Source organism: Solea solea, chromosome 6, assembly GCF_958295425.1.
Source record: "Solea solea chromosome 6, fSolSol10.1, whole genome shotgun sequence".
Classification (NCBI taxonomy): Eukaryota; Metazoa; Chordata; class Actinopteri; order Pleuronectiformes; family Soleidae; genus Solea; species Solea solea.
Genome location: NC_081139.1, coordinates 18,362,347 through 18,383,561, shown reverse-complemented (window position 1 = coordinate 18,383,561; position 21,215 = coordinate 18,362,347). Strand labels below are relative to the sequence as shown.

The 21,215-nt window shown below is 42.7% G+C and overlaps 1 protein-coding gene across 4 annotated transcripts in view; it reads left to right on the top strand.

Annotated features, from left to right (window-relative positions):
- LOC131460305 (plexin-A1-like) overlaps nucleotides 1–21,215 on the top strand; it is a 202,969-nt gene that overhangs the window by 167,638 nt on the left and 14,116 nt on the right. Inside the window, exons 17-27 of one of the 4 annotated variants that reach the window (XM_058630649.1) lie at nucleotides 2,779–2,872; nucleotides 3,678–3,914; nucleotides 5,740–5,883; nucleotides 7,276–7,510; nucleotides 10,787–10,935; nucleotides 12,455–12,711; nucleotides 14,750–14,816; nucleotides 17,721–17,867; nucleotides 18,380–18,539; nucleotides 19,037–19,140; nucleotides 19,303–19,411. In XM_058630649.1, the coding sequence (XP_058486632.1) occupies nucleotides 2,779–2,872; nucleotides 3,678–3,914; nucleotides 5,740–5,883; nucleotides 7,276–7,510; nucleotides 10,787–10,935; nucleotides 12,455–12,711; nucleotides 14,750–14,816; nucleotides 17,721–17,867; nucleotides 18,380–18,539; nucleotides 19,037–19,140; nucleotides 19,303–19,411 (1,703 nt within the window). The remainder of the gene's footprint in view (nucleotides 1–2,778; nucleotides 2,873–3,677; nucleotides 3,915–5,739; nucleotides 5,884–7,275; nucleotides 7,511–10,786; nucleotides 10,936–12,454; nucleotides 12,712–14,749; nucleotides 14,817–17,720; nucleotides 17,868–18,379; nucleotides 18,540–19,036; nucleotides 19,141–19,302; nucleotides 19,412–21,215) is intronic. The other 3 variants (XM_058630653.1, XM_058630650.1, XM_058630652.1) reach the window with 3 other exon arrangements.

The window sequence follows — 21,215 nt, the reverse complement described above, 5'->3', positions numbered from 1 at the left end:
TGTATCTGTAAATATCACTTGACTTATTGAAATGAGATGACGTAGCCACAAGAAAATCTCCTGTGCAAACGAGAGGGAACAAAAGGCTCACTAGTATGACCTGGAAACTATTCTACTTTTCTAAGTCAACACATGACACACGCTCATAAACAGAGATGACTCTCGCATTTAGTTTAACTATAGTATAGTTTGATTATTAATACAAACTGTATGTCAGCTTCTTTACTATTTGATTCTCATTTTTATACGTCTTTAGTAACATATTTGTTTTGTTCAGGTCCCCGTTCAGACCTGGTCTTAATGTCAGAGTCCTGAATCACATCCAGATCGCACTAAGTACATGTCTGACTTGTGAATGCAGCCTCAGGTGGTTTGAGGACGCGTGTCCACATCCCTGGGCTGCATGGACACAATCCGTCGTCAGCCGACTCACTTCTCAGTACCAATATTAACACTGATCATCATATAGCTTATTTTTTTCAATGATTAATATCTTATTTCAGGATACAGCAGCGTGAGTAGTGCTTTAACTCTTTATTTCTCTGTTACTGACATATCTGTACCCTCAGATTCGTCATAAACACAATTTTGTTCTTGCAAAAAGACATGACATTAGTTAGCCTGGTGAAGGTAGATCCAAACATTATGTGGTCACAGGAGACGCATTCAGAACAGCTGTACTTGGCACTAACCACATGCGCTCGGGTCACTGAGGAGGGATATTAATACCATGAACGGGGCCTTTATCCCAGGCATTTTTGTGGGAGTATCACCCATCAGGACAGCTCACAAAAGACTTTTCCACCACACACATTTTCAGTTCAGGCAGCATAACAATCCACTGCTGCTTCATGGCAGGGGGTTGAGGTGAAAATGGGGTCTGCGTTTAAAACTCTGCAGGGAGACAAATGTCTCTCATGATGTGAAGGAGGTGTGAGCAGATGAGAAGACTCATTTGGATTGAGATGAATGAAACGTTGAGGGTTGGCGAAAGGGAACGAGAAGGAAAGTGCTGGCTCCAGGCTCGCAGGCAAATAACCTCGACACTCGGCTTGTGCTCGGTGTTTCACTCGGAACTCCCGGAGGAGCGGCCACATGGTCCTCTGGGCCAGTCGTGCTTTTATTTACCCAGCTATTGTGTGGCGCCTTCCCCTTGCGTGACCCTGTTGCCGAGGCTGTTTCAAAAAGGACAGAGCCTCCCTTGTCCAAAACACAAATCTGAAGTGACTTGCTCTCCGCTATTCAGAAGGAGTTCCTCCGGCGCTGATGAGACAAATGTGTGGCACTGCAGTGGTTTTTGTGACATTTCACCTTGTTAACATTGTGTAGTGCACTGCATGTTATATATCTTATATGCTACACTGTGTATAAGTGGAAAGATGGAACGCTGCCACGTATGAACATAAAGTCTTGATAGTCAGCAGTACATAAAGTTGTTTCTGGTCCCCGCAATTCTGCAATAAACACAATTATATATATATATATATATTATATAACAGATTGTTTCACTGACATATCTGTCACTCGCTGAACTGTCTATTTGTGTTAATATTTAGTGTTTTCTACATTAGATTCAGACGAGATGCAGTCAGTATCAAAGTAGCGGTCCTCGCAGCTCTCTCTTCTCCACTTGGCTTCTAGGATTTGTCAGACAGTCCATGTGTTTGCCTTTTGAGGGTGGAGATTTGATAACAGAGCAGACTGGAGGGGATGGGATGCACTTTTTGTAAGCTGTTCCAGTCTCCTACAACACCAGATTTTCTTTATTTCCTTTTTCAACAAATACTGTAATAAAGTGCTGCAAAAACAAATAAAGGACTAAAGCTTTAAGGCCATTAAAACCCACAAGCTGTCACTTACCTTACTTTTAAAGTTGGAGAAAAAAAAACTTCCACTGAAATGTTTGGTGTCTTTGTCGAAAAATATGCTCTTTTTGGAGTTTATCGAAAAATGCCATTATATTATCTGCAAAATGTGTGAGGTTTTCGCTGTCACAGTGTCACTGGGCTTCAAGTAACTGCAGTTTTTTGGTTGTATTCTGCTGATTTAGCCACTGTCAGAACACTTCACATCAAATACAGTTCAGCCTCTCTGGTCAACAGAGGCCGTCAAGAAGGTGGTGTGAGAGAACACGGCTCTCACCCATATTACCCGTGTCTGTACTGGTCAGCGTCACATAGACCTGAATAGGTCACAGGTGTAAAGGTTACTGCGCATGTCGGCACTCACAGCAGTTCAGTTGTGGAGTCTATCTCGTGCTTAAAAAAAAATAAAAAAATAAAAAAAATAGCACAATTTGAACACGATGAAAACACTATCTTCCCTGGCTTTCGAGAGGTGGTGAGGAGAGGCCAAAAGCTCCGGCTCTCAGGAGTGATGCTACATATACGCTCTTCCCTCCAGCCTTCATATCACTTTAAACAAGCTTTCAACATTCATGCCAGGACTTTGGCATTGCTATCATTATCTGAAAATGGGCTTTCATGAATAAGCAAGTGAAAGGCTACAGCAGGAGCAAGCATTAATGGTAAATCGCCAACTGGAGGGCCTCTTGTCTCCCACCGAGAACAGATTTATTAACATTTATTTCTACTGATCCCTCTACTGAATAGTGTATGTACTTGGATCCTGCAAGAAAAAAGTACAGCAGGAGAGAGATGTACTATATGTAACACACAGTTGCACATAGAAGTGCTTTTATTTTCCCGGTGCCACTGTATAATTATGTTTGTCTATTCTCTACAAATTGTTTTGTGTCTCCTTTTTTTTTTTTTTTAGCGGAGGAACTATGTTGACCATTACTGGGACCAATCTGGCAACCATCAAGGAGCCGAAAATGAGAGCCAAATATGGATCTGCCAAGTCAGAGAATGTAGGTGGTTGAACCCAGACACTCGCAACTAGTTTTTTAGTTGACAAAATAAATGCAGTTTCTCTCTCACTGTCTCCCTCTGACTCTCTGTGGAAAAAGTCATTTTCAGACAATACACACGTGCACACACCGACGCACACGCTTGACCCATCGGTCAACCAGCCAAGGGCCCATTTTCTGTTTGTTTTTGATGTTGAATTTCCTTTTAGCAGTTTAACCTTTGAAATGTCAACTAGCAATAAAGTGGCTCTGGCAAATCCTCCTCTCCTCACCTAGCACCACAGGGCTTTGCTAACCTTTATCCCACCCCGACTCTTAGCTGAAAGTAAAAATATCCCTTCATTTCTCCTTTTTGTCCTCCTGTTTGCAGTCATTTTTGGTTTTGCTGTCCCCTGCAAACCCAACCCTGCACAGTTTTGTTCAGTCTCTGTAATGTTGCACGTATGCATCGTGAGTATGTCACATAGCTGTGCTGTGGTTTCATTAACAGCTACTCGCTGACCTCTTCTGCTTCTCAGTGTGTCATTACAGTCTAATTTGTTCTGCGGTGACTGATTTAAGTGTCCAACCCCACTGGGGATTTCCAGATAATATCAACACTGATTACAACACGGATAATATTAAGCAAGCCTCTTACTCATTATGTCATTACAGATGCTTATAATCATTCACATCACATAACCTTGTTTCTGCCTTAATATATTTCTAATTTCTTCGTCAGACTTTGATTTTTAATTTTCTTGCCTGCCTATTATAGTTAAACTTCCTCTCTTCCTCCTCCTCCTCTCTGTATGTCCCTCTCTAGAACTGTACGGTTGTCAACAACACCGTGATGGTGTGTCTGGCGCCCTCCGTGGCCGGATCCGACAAAGTCTTCTCTGAGGCCGGCACCAGTCCAGATGAGATTGGTTTTGTCATGGATGATGTGCGCTCTGTGCTGGTGGTAAACGAGACTTTCAATTTCCACCCGGACCCTGTGTTTGAACCTCTGAGCCCCTCAGGAATGCTAGAGCTGAAGCCCAGTTCACCCCTCATACTCAAGGTAAGTTGCCCTGCGCTCTTAGCATTCATGTGTTTTGCCCTTACCTGGGTTAGTTTTACATCCACCAGTTTCTTGAATTTGCCTCACTTTTTCTTTGTTCGTGTTTGTTGTCCTATTGTCTGTCCTCATCATCTGTTTTGTCTAATTCTTTCCTCTTTTTTTTTTTTAAAATAAATGTTAAGGTGTTGAAAGCCTGGTAAAAAACATGAAGATGAAGCAAGGTTTACTGAATTGCAATATCATTAGACCTCCGCATAGTCTGAATATAAAAAAAAGACGCCGTGTTCCTGTTTGAAAAGTGGAGTCCAGGAAGCAGGAAAGAAATAGCAGTTATCCATCATGGGGTGAAAAGAACTCCTTTTGTAATGAAGTCTATGGGAATATTAGTCTATTTCTCACTGGATTTATAACGTCAGTACACGTTGACGTCTCAATTGCTAGTTTCAGTTCTTCTTCAAACGAACATGATGTCAGTTATGTAAGTTATGTTCCCATTTAGAGTGAAGTACTGTACAATAAAGTACAGCACTTATGAGTAGGCGCCAGTGTGATTGACAGCTGGCATTGTCCAATAGGAGCCTGGTTGCTTGTGATTTCTATGAACAAAAACGCATGTATCGCCTGTCAAATTGCAAATTTCAAGGCTTTTTGCATTCAGAAGACAATGTATTTTACATGTAGTCTATAGTTTGTTTAGGAAAATGCTGAAACACAAGTACACAATGAGTTACTAACAGGCAATTAAAATGATATCCTCTCAATGTTCCTGTACACATATCCTCCTGCTCTGAGAGGTTTCCTTTAAACACAGCTTTGTTTCAGATATATCTCAACCTTGAAAACATTTTATTTTCTCCACCTGCTGTCTCCAATTGGTTTTGTGTAACTTCTAAAACATCCACCTCAGAAGGTAACTTCTGAAGACAGACTTCATAGCCATGTTTAATCTTTAAGCCAGAGAGGTAGAACACATTTGAATCCAGGCCCTCACCCACAGACGCTGTCTTTTTGTCATTTGTACCTCTGCTCTTCAACTTCAAAGCCTTTCAGGAGCGAGGGGCAAAATCATCATGCAATTTCATAGAAGACTAAAGCCTTTTTTTTTTCTCTCTCAGCCAATCATGCAGAGGGTTTAGAAATGAAGAATCCTGCATCTCTTTTTTCTCCAACTCTAAATATTATTCAGTAATGAAAAGCTCTGATTGCCCCACGATGCTCTGGGTAAAGAATTTTAGAAATAAGCAGCTTAAAAACTGCATCCCATTAAAAAATTGCAGATGAATTAGATGTTCATCAAGATTTTCCAGCAATTAATTCCTTCCCCTCCGCAAATAATATTAAGGTAGGTTGAGGAAGAGGTACATGTATTTGTACAACACATTGGCTGTAATACACCCTATTCTGACAAACACAATATGTGGATAAAATAAAGTGATCAATAAAAGTTATATTTTATTTAACGATACCTTTCTACGCCAGGGTGCATAGGATAGTTTGCTATCATAAAATAAAGACCCATATTTTTGGTCGATTTCGCTTTGCCAGGTATAATCTGGTAGCTTCAGGCAGAAGCACTGTTGCTATGGTTACCTGCGGTTGAAAGTACCATGCACAGGGATTTAAAGCTGCCACTGAACTATTGACACCTGCCAGCCAATCAGAAAGCGGGTTCTCTTTTCTCTAGACATCAGAGCAGGAGTGAACACTTTTGCTTTTATACCCAGGGATCATCATTCTATTCATGTCAACCACCTCAGACTGGGACCATGTGTAATTAACCAAAGCGCGTGTTTGTTTATTTGTGTGTTTGTGTGTGTGTTTCCAGGGCCGTAACTTAATCCCTGCAGCCCCAGGAAACACTAAGCTGAACTACACCGTGCTGATTGGGGAGACACCCTGCGTTCTCACCCTGTCTGAGAGCCAGCTGTTGTGCGAATGGCCTAACCTGACTGGAGAACACAAAGTCACTGTAAGTAAAACTTAAATGTTTTTGTGAAGGACTGTAAGCTAAATGTTTTCTACTCCACAGTTTAAAAGAATGCAGTTAACATTTTGCAGAGGATGCAGTGATGTGCAAAAGTCTTCGGACTCTACCAGCTTTGTTGATTTAGACATTTGGATTGGAATGATGTGACTAAAAGTCAGCAAGTTTAACCTATACAACATGTGTAATGCTCAAGCATGTCTTAGAATAGAATAGAATAGCATATCTGGACTAAAACGTAGCCGGTATATCAGGAACTGCATTTATGCACTTTGTATGGATATGGACGCAGCCTAAATGTCAATTTTTTTCACCAACCTTCTTCTGGAGGATCTAGCTTTCATGTTAATTGCGGCCGGTCTTATTCAGTTCCTGTTTTCTCTGCTGTTGCTGCAGCGCTGTTCATCCATCTTTTTTGTATTAATCCACTTCCTCTCCTTTCATTCATTCATTCATTCATTCATCTCATTCTTTCCTTCCCATCCATCAGACTTAAATCTCTTCAATTACTCTACATTTCTCTCGTCCTCATTCATACAGCTGTGTACACACACACGCACACACACACACACACACCCACATCCCGTCTCCTTCACCGCTGGCTGTGTTTGCCACTGTATTTATGTCTTAGAGGCTTTTGATTGGTCTCGTTTGGCTGCCGTCCTCCTTGGGATTTAAGGAGTATTGATATTCAGTAGAGACCAAAAATGGCTAGTGGGCGTGAGAGGTCTGTGCTCACTCTATTTATACCTTCTTCTATTTAGTATTTCATAGACATCAGCCAATCGAAGACAGAATAAAAGTTGGGAAAGGGGAGAAAAACACACCCTCCTTTTTTATTCATAATGTTCTGAAAACTCGAGCTGGTTTCATGTGATAGGGTTGAATATGTTTGTGAGTGCGTGTGCGTGCATTTCCAAAGGCAGCCCTTGGGGTTTGGATGTTGCCTCCTAACCCAGATATAGAGTTTTGGAGAGCCTGACAGATTTAGCAATTTAGCACTGAACCTTTCCTTTATGCTTTTATCATTATATTGGATTTGTATAGCCTGTAAAATTGGTCATTTAATCGTCATCGCCATTTGGAACCGTAAAGTCGCTCCTGTAAATATGTTTGTAAAAAAGCCAGAATAATGTTTGTGAACAGTCTATACATGACAAGCTTGTTGATGTTGACGGCAGCAGCTGATTTACCTTCTAATGAAAATGCTTTACAGCAGTGACTTGACGTCTGTCCAGTGTTGCTGCAAACAAACCCGTGAATCATTTTCTCCTGTGTTATGTTATGTTATGTTATGTATAACTGCAGTTTGACATCTACCTGCTCGACAAACAAAAGTGTAACTTTGCTATTTATTTTCTATATATTTTCTATTAGGTGCGTGTTGGAGGCTTTGAGTACTCACCAGGGACCCTGCAGATCTATTCTGACAGCCTGCTCACGCTGCCTGCCATCATCGGTATCGGGGGAGGCGGTGGCCTGCTCCTGCTGGTTATCATTGTCGTGCTGATAGCTTATAAGAGGAAGTCACGTGATGCTGACCGCACCCTCAAGCGACTTCAACTGCAGATGGACAACCTGGAGTCCAGAGTCGCTCTTGAGTGCAAAGAGGGTGAGTTTTGACTGAGACGCCATCTGCTGACATCTCAGATCTTTCTCTTGTTATGCTTGTATTCTCCCAGTTGTTTTTCATCATCATACTTCTGCTTTTCAATCATATTTCTCTCTCTCTCTCTCACTGCTCTCACTCCATTTGCTTCTTTTCTTACTCTCTATATCTGCCAATCTCTTGCTGCCAACTGTACCCCTGCATGTGTGTGTGCGAGTGTGGGCATTAGGCTTTACCAGAGGAGTACTTTGATCTGTGCCAAGCACCAGATGTTGGGCAGCCTGGCTGGCCTCACTGCCGTCCACACACACAGATGGAGGTTAGATGGATAAAGAGTACAGAGGTGGGAAAGTCAGGGTTAGTGAGGTAGGAGGCGTTTGGCAGGAGAGACTAAATCAGGAGAAGAGGTGGCGACTAACTCAGCAGTGCATAAGCATGTATTTATTGGACGGGATGCTGAATAGCTCCAGTGGTAGTCTGATCTGGTGATGCTTTGTTATTGTTTTGTCTGTCAAGAAAAGAATAGTGTGTGGGAAGAGGATGCTTGTTCCTTTGTTTTTGCAAACCTCAGTTTCAACAGTTACTTACATTTTGCGTTGTTAATGGTGTTTTGGATGTTTGTTGTGTTTCCAATTAAAGATTAGGAAATGGAAACATCATATTTCTCCATAGATTGCAGATTTCCAACCGCTTTAAAGCAAAGTGAGAGTAAAGGGGACATATCCATCAATAGTGCTGTCATATGTCCAGTTGCTTTTTTTATACTTGACCAAATCGAAGGAATTAGTATCAATTTAATACCTGTTTTAAATACCTATTCATGGCCGCCACACACTTGAGTCTGTTCAAGCTGTCAGCAGTTAAATTGCCTTATGGGGTAAATGGCATGTAGGAGCCATGTTTTGCATGGAAGAAGACATTTATTGTAATAAAAGACAATATGTGCTACATCTATACTCATCAAAGATTGCAGGTCTGATAGTGTTGCTTGACCCATTGTCAGATGAGTGGCACAGCATTCAAATAATGTGACATCATTTCTGTTCACAATGATCAAATAGAGGCAGAATTCAATCAACAACAACAAAAGTCTACTCGTATAAACTGACACGGATACTTTGGGATCAGTTGCTAGGAGCAAAAGTTATGTTGGTTGATTAGACTATAATAAACACATCCTCCCAAATCCACACCTCAGACTTTAATGCAGAGTACGAGTGGACATTGATTTTGAAGTGTTTAAAATGTAAAGTGTCCAGCGCTTTGTACACTGCCAGGCAAATTTCTTTCCTTGAGTCAAGAAGGACTGTGCCAATCACCTGCTCACAGGATGACTTAGTGTGTGTACACTTCATGCCGCTCCCTCCCGACACCCGACTCTTCACGTCCTTCTCCTTTTTTTAACTCCCTTCAATCACTTACACACATAAACTCAAACAGCAGGTCAAACAGTGATTGGCTGAGGTGTGAGGTGTAGAGTCCAGGTGCCCCGACCCTGTCTGTCCTCCGCTGTCACCACTGTCTGGCAGACAACACGAGGATGGATGGAAGCAGGGGGACAGAGCGAGGGCGATAAATAAGCTGGACAACTTCTGAAATGAAAGGGGCAGGAGGAGGGTGAGGGCAGAGAAGAAGAAGAAGAGATGGAGTGGAAGATTATGAGAAAAGGAAAGCAGCGAGGGAAGCAGAAAATTCTGCTAGAAATTGAGAGACGTTAGATATGAAGACAGTTGGTTATGAAGGACAAATATTTGACTGTAAACTGGACAAATAAGGGGTCAACAGAGAGAAAGGGAAGTTATTAGAATATAATAATATATATTAATAAGTGATGGATAGTCAGAAGCCAAACAAAAATGTTGCTGAAAGCCAAAATATAGACATTAAAAATAGATGAAGAAAGGAAAGTGAGTTAAGAGGTAAGAAAGATCTTGAGAAGAAGATTCTAAGTAACAATGTAACATTATTACCAGTAATGAAACTCTTTGTGCTCAATGTCTTGTCAATTATTATTATGAAATAATAAAATTAAATGAAGGATCAGAGAAATGACGGCCATGGGGGGATAACAGGAGGAAAAAATGAAAAGATGGAGGGACCTTGCGGAGAAGAAAACTGTATAGGGACGAGAGGTGACCTCTAAGAAGACACTGGAGGCAGGAGAGAGGGAGAAAAAGAAAAATAGGAAGAGAGGGATAGGGTGACACGAACCATCTGTTAGTCTGGGCTTTGGTTTATTTGTTTGGGTTGTGTATCCATGTGTTGGTTTATTTTGGATGAGGCTACAGGGCACACACTCTTACACACGGATCCAAGCTAATGGAACCATATAGCTGTGTGTTTGATTTCCTGAAGAGAGTTTTATATTTGTAAAATGGCATAGAAGCAGTTCAGCACTGGCTATATGCACAGTTGTATGGGATTTAAGTGGGAGAATGGATTTGATCCAATGTGTTCCTTCTAAATGAGACTTGTGAAGCCAGTGGAGTACACAGAATAGGGTCAGAATGGAGAATGTGTAAAAACACGGACACGTGCCCTCACATAAATCATCCGGGCACGAGGTTGTGTTCAGCAGAAGGGCAACACAGGAACAAGTGTGTGTGTGTGTGTGTGTGTGTGTGTGTTTGACTGCTGAAATACAAACATGTGAGGTGGTAGCGTGTAATGTAGGTGCACTCACAGACTCGTGTTCCTGTGTGCAATTCTATCCTGAACTCCCCTCCAGCCTCTGCACCACAGCACTTTCTTCTCCATCCTCCCTCTGCTTCTTCACTCCGTCTTTCTCTGCGCTCTCACATCATCCACCTTTCCCACTGCTACTCCTCCACACGCCTACATCTTCTCTTTAGTTCCATCTATGGTGACTTTCCACTGTCTGTAACCAGCTGTATTGAAATCCGGTTGACATAAAAAGTCAGAGAAAGAAGACGACAAATTCGTATGCACTGTGGCCGCAGCATTTCCTTTTTCTTTTGGTTTTAATTTGAGACATTTCCGCAGGCTAAGAAATGATTTAACACTTGAAGAAGCTATTGTTTGTTTGGGATAAAAAGAAGACAAAAGAATTATAAAAGGACTTTGTCCTTAAATTGTCACTATGTTTTGGGTCAGATGACAGATTGATTATTAACAAAGGTTTCACCAAAATCATTAAAGCAATCTGTAAGCTGTTAAAAGCTGTATAATATAATTTCCTTTGTTTGAAAATAAAACAGCTGTGTTTTCTTTTAGTTTTCTTCCAGCAATGTGTAAAACATTTCCTTCTCTTTTGTGCAGCGTTTGCAGAACTGCAGACCGACATCCACGAACTCACCCAGGAACTGGATGGAGCAGGAATCCCTTTCCTGGACTACCGCACCTATGCCATGAGGGTCCTCTTCCCTGGGATAGAGGACCATCCTGTGCTCAAGGAGATGGAGGTACGGGTCAGTAGAGAGCGCGCCGCACACATGTACACACAAGCACTCGATGAATAATCAGAAAAGCTTCATTTAAAGAGGAGATTTTAAGTTATGTGATTAATGGGAAGGAAGAATGGACCAAATTAATCAACTGGAACTTAAACACAATTTTTTACAGGAAGGGAAAATGTGTAAGATATCTGCTTTAATATGATTTGAGTCAAAATATAACTTCGAATAGAGTTAGAAGTGAACTACAGCAGAGTTCCAGTACCAGTAAGAATAACTCAAAATTTATAAGGGAAGCTCCACTTTGATTTAATACAGGGAAGGGATAGTTCTTCTTTTTGGGTAGTGAGCAATGTCTGAGCTCCACTTAGACTTGGTGAAAGTGATAGATGGCCCCTGCAGGACCGAGCCTGTTTGAGGCTCCTGAGAAAGCAATGTTCACACGTTCAATAAAACACTCTCCCCTCTGCTGCTGCTCATCCCTCAAGAGGGAACGCTCCCTCTCACTCACATGAACCGCACATGAACTGCATGGACACTGAAATGCAGCATGTGCACTTCAGTGTGCCCGACACAATTAGATTTGAACATTAATATACCTGGGCAGCGTGTGCTGCACTTACTTCCATCTTCTCTCTGTATATATTACACTCTCACACGTGCATTACATGGAGCAGCACAGTTGCCGTCCACTGACATGCATGTGAGGTGGCAACTGCGGGGGACGACGACGACGACACAGCTTTGTGGCAAAGCGGTGTCTGCCCGTGCCATCAACTTTATTCCAAAGGGATAGTGTAGAACGACATTGGATTTTCATTTGTTTGGTCCAGGCAATCACAGTCCACAGTAGTGCGCTCGCAGGCAGATCAATTTCTTATTACAGCATGAAGCTCGCATTCTCACTTCAAAACACCGCTGCTCTGCCTTTAGAGGGGGAGACCTGTCTGTCGCTTTGAGAGGAAAAGAATCGGTTGAAAGGAGGGGGAGGGAGGTAAAAACGAGGGGGGAAAGAGAGAGAGGGAGAGAGAGAGATATTGCAGATATAATTGTGCATGTGAATGTGTGGCTCTTTTCCCCAATGTACCCTTCATCTGATATTCCTCATTCTCACACATACTCATTAATCCATTTCTCAACTATAACTCATAACCAATGCTTATCTCCATTCCCTCCTCTTCATTCCGGCTCTCACCCTCTTCACTGCCTCTATATTGCTCTTTTTTGCTGCATGTCTATACTGCTGATTTTTCTGCCTATTCCCCTCAATTACACCTTTTTCTCTCTCACGCCCCTTCTTTTAACCTCTCTTTTCTTCTTCCTTGCACTCCAACCCCTCTTCTCCGCACCTGTAACTTATTCTCCTCACACACATTTCACTTCCCCTGTGCTACCTTTATCCCCTTCTTCCATCCTGACTGCCGTTTAATTTTCTCTTCCCTTTGTCTTCCACATGATCACCTTTCCTTCGTCCAAACCTCCTTCCCTCTCCTCACACTCCTTCCCATCATTACCTCCCTCACTCTTTCTCCAGGTCCCCGCCAATGTGGAGAAGGCCCTGACGTTGTTTGGCCAGCTGCTTACCAAAAAGCACTTCCTGCTTTCCTTTATCCGCACTCTGGAGGCGCAGCGGTCCTTCTCCATGCGAGACCGAGGCAACGTGGCCTCCCTCATCATGACGGCGCTGCAAGGGGAGATGGAGTATGCAACTGGTGTCCTCAAACAGCTACTGTCAGACCTCATTGACAAAAATCTGGAGAGCAAGAACCACCCCAAGCTCTTACTCAGAAGGTATGAAAAGTGACAAGGTTGGAACCAAGTCAGACCCTGCATGAGAACATGTCACACATGCACAAATAGTTTCTACACATGGGGGTCAAAGGTTTAGGGTCTGTTCCTTCTTTGTCCTCCTGTGTTCAGGACTTTTCAACATACTCTTGGCAGAGATAAGATGTTCACTTTAGTTACAATTTCATGTTTTTTTCAACTTTCACTGGTTGTTAAGATCTACCTTTAATCATCATCATATTTATCATGATAACTAACGCAATCGACTGATTTGAAGTGGGGCATGGCAGGAAGTTCACATGTGAAGGTAGATAAATGGAAGATTTACATGGGAGGCTGCAAAGAGATGTAGTAGAAATGTGTGGAAAGAGAGAAAAACAGAGGGCAAAATTATGATGGGAGGAAAATACCATGCCCTTGTAAGGTGGAGAAATGCAAAACAGCGAGAGAACAGAGAAATTAGAATGAAGAATTGCAGACAGCCAGGAAAAGATACACATACTGTATTTAAGGAAAGATACAATTAGAGAAATGGCCTGTCTCCAAATAAATTGGAATTAGACATTAAATGATAAAAAGTTCTGTTTTTTTTTCCTCCTACTCCTTAGAGAGATATTTAATTAAAAATCTAATCAAATAAATGTTTCTCAGCCAGTGTGCCGGTGTGAAGCCTTTTCCAATCCCCTCTTGGGGCACACGGTCACAACACGCCGTCCCTGTTAACTACACTAGCCTCGGGAGCTGGCATTAATAAGCTTGGCAATTATTACACATGGATCACCCTGTTTTTGGTCTTTTTACTGCAAAAGATAGACTTCAATTTTTTTTATTTTTAGACACACTGTATGCACAGCAAAGCAGAGGAGAACATTGTAATAGTGGGCTCTCTTGTGGATTTTGATCGCCTGTGGTGAAACAAAGCTCTATCATGTTCATTTGTTTTGATTTGTACATTATCGTCTGGGAGTTGCCGTGTGTCGACTCCTCCTCCTGTAGCACATTTGAAAAATGTCAGAAAGATAAGAGCTGGCACATTATTCAACATTAGTGAGATGATGTTACAAGTCGCCCAGTATCAAATGCTGACATGCCCATGAGCGTGTTCTGTCCAGGTGTGTTCATCTCCTTCGTCCTTTGTCCCCCAATCCTTCACTCTGCCTCATCTTTCATCCGGTATGGTCTGCTGACAACCAGGGGAGAAAAAACAATGCTCTACATACATCAAACCACAGTCGAACAGGGAGGCTTGCAGCAGCGTAGGAGTTCACGTCTTGTTACTGCTAAAGGCCTTCACTGGATTCATAACCGCAGTGGCCTAGTTTCCTGTGTTTTCCTTTCATATTCTTTTGCTATTCCTCTTGTGTCACTAAAAAGGCAGCTCTTCTGTGCGGAGTTGGGCGAGAAAATATCTTCTATATGCTCTCATAACTCAGCCAAATGCACCCGTGCTCACCTTTTGGCAACTTGTGGCATGCTAATGACAAAAAAAGACTCATATTTACCATCAGTATACAAGCATGCCCCAGTTAGACAAACCAGTAATCAGCAGACGACTGTGGAAAATTGAAGACGGTTCATGTGCATTCCCTTTCATCTCGCGTAAAAAAAACAATGAATGAATAAATTTGCAGTCTTCCTCATTAATGCAAAACAAAGGAAGGATGGTGAAGGTAAATGTTATGATGATACAGAGAGAGGAGAACTTTATTTTTTGGCCCCCTGCCAGCTGTGTCATTTTCAGCCATTTAACACATTAGACACAATAAGTCCATTAATTACAATGGCTTTTAATTGCTTTGTTTTCATTCAGTCATCAGTTGTTAGCGTGCGTGTGTGTGTGAGAGTGTGAGTCTGAGGTTCCCTCCATTACACTGCACGTTTGTGATGAATGAGAGAAGTTAGCGAATTATACTAATTGCTGCATTTGTAATGAAGACGTGTGCGTTTGTTTTCCTTCACCGCCATCCTCTCACCCCATTTTACTTTTATCTCCCTCTCACTCTTCACCTTCTCCCCCACCCTGCTTTCACGTCTCTCCCAGGACGGAGTCGGTCGCTGAGAAGATGCTCACCAACTGGTTCACCTTCCTGCTCTACAAGTTCCTCAAGGTAAAATTCAAATCTTTAAAGCAGTACTAACCGTAAACAAAAAGGCCTCTTCAACACAAGCACACGCACTCACAGCTGCAGTATTAGATAAGGCTGAAGACAGCAGGTGACATGTCCCTTAACTCTGCCTTTCATGTGCTTCCTCCAAACTGAGGAATGAACTGCGTCTGAAGCCCGAGTCAGACAGAGCTGGCTGTGTTGTTGTGATCACTGAAGCCTGTTGGACTAACCTGTCTCCTCTTTGTCTCGGCAAAAGAGGAAGCTTTACACAAATGCTTTCTCTCATTTGTTTTTTCTGTCTTTTCTCCCTTTGAATTCATTTCTCTCTGATATGGAATCAGAGGGAATAATTGAGGCTTAAACTGTGTTAAATTCTTGTTTGCACACACACTCACACATTCACACACATTCTCCACATCCAAACATTACTGCAGCTAATCAGTTAGCAGCGGGGCCTCAAACCCCTGCCAGGATAGGCGTTCTGGTGGACAGCAAACCAGCCAAACCACTGGGGGTCGCAGTAAACATCTGTCTGTCCGTGTGTGTGTGTAAAGTTTGTGTGTGCATGCATGTGTGTATTTTGGCCTGGTTTGCGAGACTGGACAGCTGGATTTGAGTTCAGAGAATGGGGAGTTTCTTACGAGGGAATTTGTTTGGGTTGTTTTATAACACATAATTACAAGTTTTAGGAAAAGAACTACAGAAAAAGAGCAGAGCAAGGTGGAAGTTTAGAGAGAGGAATATTTTTTAGGAAATGGGCAGAAGTGGTTATGCAGGTGAGGCGAATGAAGGCTCTAAGATGAACAAAGAGTTCAACCAGAGTGAGAATTTGAAATAAAAGAAACGGGAAAATTAGAACTGATGAGCAAGGTTAAAAGACAAGCTTTCATCTAACCTCTGCATTTCAGCACCTCTCTTTCTCTCTCTGTGTGTCTGGGGTCACGTAAAAGAAAAGCCAGGAACAATTTCAAGGTTCAGCCAGGTGTGAATAGAGATGAGTAAAGGTCAAGTAGTTGTTCAAAGGAAGGAGAGAGCAAACCCACAAAAGAGCACAGAAGAGAGAGGAAAAAAGCTTTTGTCCATTAACCTATTCTAAGGGTTCACTTGTTCTCTTTTGCACTGACTTGTATACGAGAGAGTATGGGAGTCACATGGTTACTCTCCTTCTGCTGCTGAACAAGTTTCCTTGTTGCTTTTGGGTCAATTATCAAATTTTGTGTATGGATGCAGTAATAAACGTGTTATTATTATGGTATAACAAAGTCCAGTGTGTAAGAATTAGTGACATCTAATGGTGAAACTGCAGAATGCACCAAAAGAAATGAGTCCTCCACTCACCTCTCGCTTTCCATAATGCACCAGGGAATTACAGTGGCGTTCACATACCAGACAGGATGTAAACAAACTTTCACAACTCTCTCTGCTGCTTCCTCCTCCTTCTGTGTCAGTAAATGCATCAGGTTTATGTGAATGAAGTAGTTTCTGTTTTAAAACACACAACACTCGTCCTCGTTTGGGCTGCTCTCAGAATATTGTGCTTCAGAAAGGCCACTGCATTAAGAACATATAAAAGGCGTATTCTAAGGGTACGAAAACGAATATTTTTTTAATTTATATTGATCATACTAGGCCTGCAACAATTAATCGATGATTAAAAGAATTAGTAAATTAATCGTCAACTATTCTGATAATTAATTATTTGGTTTTCTTCTTAAATCTGAGTATCTTCTGGTTTCATTGCTCCATTTGACAAAAAACATCATTAAAACTGAAAGATTTTGGTTTGTGGACAAGACAAGACATTTGAGAACATCATCATTTTGAGGTTTGGGAAACACGGATAAACATTTTCTGACATTTTATAGACAAAGCAGATACTCGATTAATCGAGAAAATAATCATCAGATTAATCAATTATGAAAATAATCTTTAGTTGCAGCCCTAGATCACACATTTCTACAAACATTGGTGGGTAGCATCTTCAGTTTCTGCCAGTTAACCCTCCTAAATGTTACACACTACCCCTTAAATTTATAGAAATGAAAAGAAAAGCTGTTAAATAACAGTGGAAAAGCCAAGTATACATGCAATTCAGCTTCAGTCTTGCCTTTCCATACTGGTGGCATCTGAAGGAGACTGATTTTGATGCTGTGAGAAAGAGAGGACATCTGTCGGTGTGCTGTTTATTCTCCATAGGAGGTGGCCAGTGCTAGATGATCCCACTGAGTTTATCTGACAGCTCACCAAGCTGACTGACATGTGATGAAGCGTCAACATGCTCAGCTGAGGGACAGAGGGCAGGACGACAACACACACACACACACGTCCTCTGCCCGGAGCCAGCAAGATGATGCACGTTAGAAAACGTGAATCACTCGTTTAACTTAATTCATTCGTTTGATTCAAATACTCCGCTGTGACGTAAATAAAGCAGACGCTGTTTAGTTGTCAGGCCGTCAGAATGTGACTGAGTGAGCAAAAGAGAGAGAGAGTCAGAGAGAGACAGGGGTCCCAACATCCCAGCGCTCGTTGCCTGGTTGACACGTCTCACGCACCAAAGTGCTTCTCCAAGCGTTTTTCACCCCTCAGTCATTAACCTTCTATTAACTCCTCCATCAATTTCCACTCACTTACACTCACACTTTCTGTGAATTTTCTCCTTCCTGCTCACTCAATCACATTCACACACACACACTCGTGAGTTGTTTTTCCCTTAAAACTACTACTGTAGAGAGAAAACCAGTTCTCTGTTAGCGCACAAAGGCCACGGCCTTGTCTCGTGCCGTGCTTGTGGTTGACTTTTTTTGCACAGTTTGCATTCATAGTTAGCATTTTTGACAATCTGTTTCTTTTCTCTCGTCTCATCCGTCCACTTCCCACCTCCTCCCGTGTCTCTGTCTCCAGGAGTGTGCGGGTGAACCTCTCTTCATGCTGTACTGTGCCATGAAGCAGCAAATGGAGAAGGGACCGATCGACGCGATCACAGGAGAAGCCCGCTACTCCCTCAGCGAGGACAAACTCATCCGGCAGCAGATTGACTACAAGACTCTGGTTAGTATGCACACACACACACATGCTGGTGGACGCAGGGACACTTGGCCCGTACATCAGCTGCTGCGGAAGAGTGTTCATGTTCATTTTTCATCCACAAATGTCCTCTGATCTTTATGATCTAAACACAAGACAAATGCAAAACCAACGGGACCATTTGATTTGGATAAAATGCCCTTAATAATAATTTTCAGGAGTTAAGAAACTGGACTGAACTTCTTTTAGTAAAGGTGAAGACATTTCACCTCTCATTTAAGAGGCTTCTTCAGTTCCTCTGTAAGCTGGTTAACTGTCTTTATACGCAACAATGCAGGTCATTCACCCCCGACCTAGTTTCAACTCGATAATAAAAACAATCTTAATATAATAAAAGGCTGAGTGTGCATTGTTCCGTGGACAAATATTGATTCTGAAATTCTGTGCGAAGTGTTTGTTTCCAGGTCAAAAATCATCAATAATTAACGTGCTGACTTCCTGCTCTAACTGTGACCTGTGACCACCAACCTCTGTAGACGCTGCACTGTGTGAACCCAGAGAATGAAAATGCTCCAGAGGTGACAGTGAAGAGTCTGAACTGTGACACAGTGACGCAGGTGAAGGAGAAGCTGCTGGATGCCGTGTACAAGGGTACACCATACTCACAGAGACCTAAAGCCTCAGATATGGACCTGGGTAAGAGGAGAGGAAGCTTTAAGACTCGCACACTCAACACACACACACACATACCAATTATAGACACAGAGCACAGGTGCACTACGACAGGGAGGGAAAGTGGGAATCATGTCGAGGGTTCTCTCAAACAGGAGGGGGCCCTTCAGGCAGGAGAGGTGATTGTGCAGAAAATAAATTCAAGCGAGGCTTCAGAAGTCTTTGAAATTTTAGTGTCGTACAGATTCTAACTTTGTTGAATCACTGAACATTACTTCTGGCAGCCTTAGTCCCAGCTACTTCATTTTGTTTGAAGAAGGAAGGTAATGGTGCAAAGTCACTTGCATCTTTGAGAAGTGCCCTCTGGAATTTCCCATGTTTGTCTCTCTCATATACATATATATATATATATATATATATACATATATATATACATATTTATATATATTTATTTATTATTATTTAAATAAAAGTTTATTGTAAAATACACAACACTCACACTCCGTTATTTTGTGTGACAGAATGGCGGCAGGGCAGGATGGCTCGCATCATCCTGCAGGACGAGGACGTCACCACGAAGATTGACAATGACTGGAAGAGGCTCAACACCCTGGCTCACTACCAGGTACTGTGAGCGTTTAGTTCATGTAAAATCATCTCTTACAGTAATCGTACCCTTAAAGAAGCAGACAACAAAGGAAGTTTGGTCGTTTTGGTGTCGTTAAACTCTTGTCTCAATGCTGGATGTTCTCTGCTGTGCTCACAGATCATGAATGTTGTATTTCAGGTGACAGATGGCTCAGTGATCGCCCTCGTGCCTAAACAGAACTCAGCCTACAACATCTCCAACTCCTCCACCTTCACCAAGTCCCTCAGCAGATACGGTACGAGAGAAGGTGTGCATGTGTGTGCGTGTGCGTGTGTGTGCGCGTGTGTGTGTGTGTTGTACGTGTGTTTCTGTGCATTTTTTGAAGACATTGAATTCAGGTAGTGCTGTCTCAAAAATTACCATTTGACTTTTATTGTGTCCTTGTTTTTAAACAGTCTACATAGTGGAGTTAATTAGTTCATTAGTTGTGTAGGAAATATCTAATCGGAGCAGGTTTGCAACCAAATTCCCATTTGTGCAACAAAAACGTGTTCTTACATGTTCCTTCACTGACGAGCTCTTTATCTCTTCTAACTTAAATTCTGCCCGATAACCTTTATGTCTTACTTCCCTATTCAGTGTGTGATGTAATACCACAATCTACATGTAAATTAAAACCTCCATGTGAAAGCTTGTCATTTCTCCTCCTGAAAATGAGTCTGTTTTAATCATTTCCTCGGTTGGAAAGATTAAAAGTGATATTCAACTCAGTCACCCTCACAATAATGACGTTGTGGTAGCATACAGGTAGTCAGGTTTTGGATAGAGAGGTTAAGAGAAGTTAGACATTTTTTCTTCTCCTTTTCATAGAAGGTAGCCACACTGATTTAAAGCGTAATAATATTAGGTGTATGTTAGAAATCACACAAACAGGTGTTCTTTTTCTAACTTCGTTCGGTGTTTCACTATGGGATATCGCCTTGGCATGACCAACCAGGGAAGCTCCAATGGCACCACGTCTGTCAGTGACAGACAGGTCGAGCTGTGCTGGGGCACCGCCCCCTTCATACTATCACAGCCGACCCGCCCCTCAAAATCATTCTCGCTTTCTTCCCGTGAAGAAACTGTTGTGGAAGCTCCCTCAGCTATTCGGGCTAGCTTGGTTTTGCTAAACTGTTCGCAGACGCGCCGTTAAGGTCCTCGTCGCCGAACGCAGTCCCTGGCTTACGTCTGGATTTGCTGAGTAAGTTCTTCGCAAGAAGTTTTCCACTTGATCTTGGTGTAGTGTCCGCGTCAAGGCGAGCTGCTCCACCGGCCACCCTGTATTATCTACCGGGGGTCGGCTAACTGTAGATCAGTTACCCACAGACTAACGCGTTGCGGCGAGTCAGCGTGGATACGGTTGACATTTGTTTGTTAACTGTGTGTTTACCGGGAGCGGAGCTAACGTGTCGCGGCGAGCTAACTCTTCGGTGTTTCGTTGGCTAGGACCTTAAACTCCGGGTGCTAACGCTAATTACCGAGCAGGGCTTAGCATCACAGCTAATCTGCCGGGTGCACGGTGTCTTAGCCGACAAGCTACATCAGTCACCGAGAGTAAAGCTAACGCATTACGGCGAGCTGACTTTACGGTGCTTGGTGAGCGATCTCCGTGCGCGACGAAATGTCTCTCTCTTCGCCCGCTGCCATGTCCTCGACCGCAACCCCCGCCAAAGGGCCGGTTCCGAAGGTCAAAGAGGCTGCATCCCGCCTGTGTCCCGCGTCATGCGGCTCATCCATCTCAGGCAGGGACCCTCATCCCATGTGTATTACGTGCATGGGTGCTAAACACGCACAGGCGTCTCTGGCTGACCCGCAGTCATGTCCACACTGCGCGGATATGCCAGAGAAAATTTTGGAGAGGAGACTGAGAGTGGCGGTCGCTAATCCTCAGGACCCATGTCTGTCAGGAGAAACCGCTGTGGCTAAAACTCCCCATGTACCGCGAGCTACCAAGAGCTGGGCGGATATGATGGAGGAGGAATATACAGACATGCCGCCACTCTTTGAGGAGCTCCCTGGCGTAGAGCCAGAGGAGGATGCTGAGGGCTATGCCAACTCAGACATTCTCA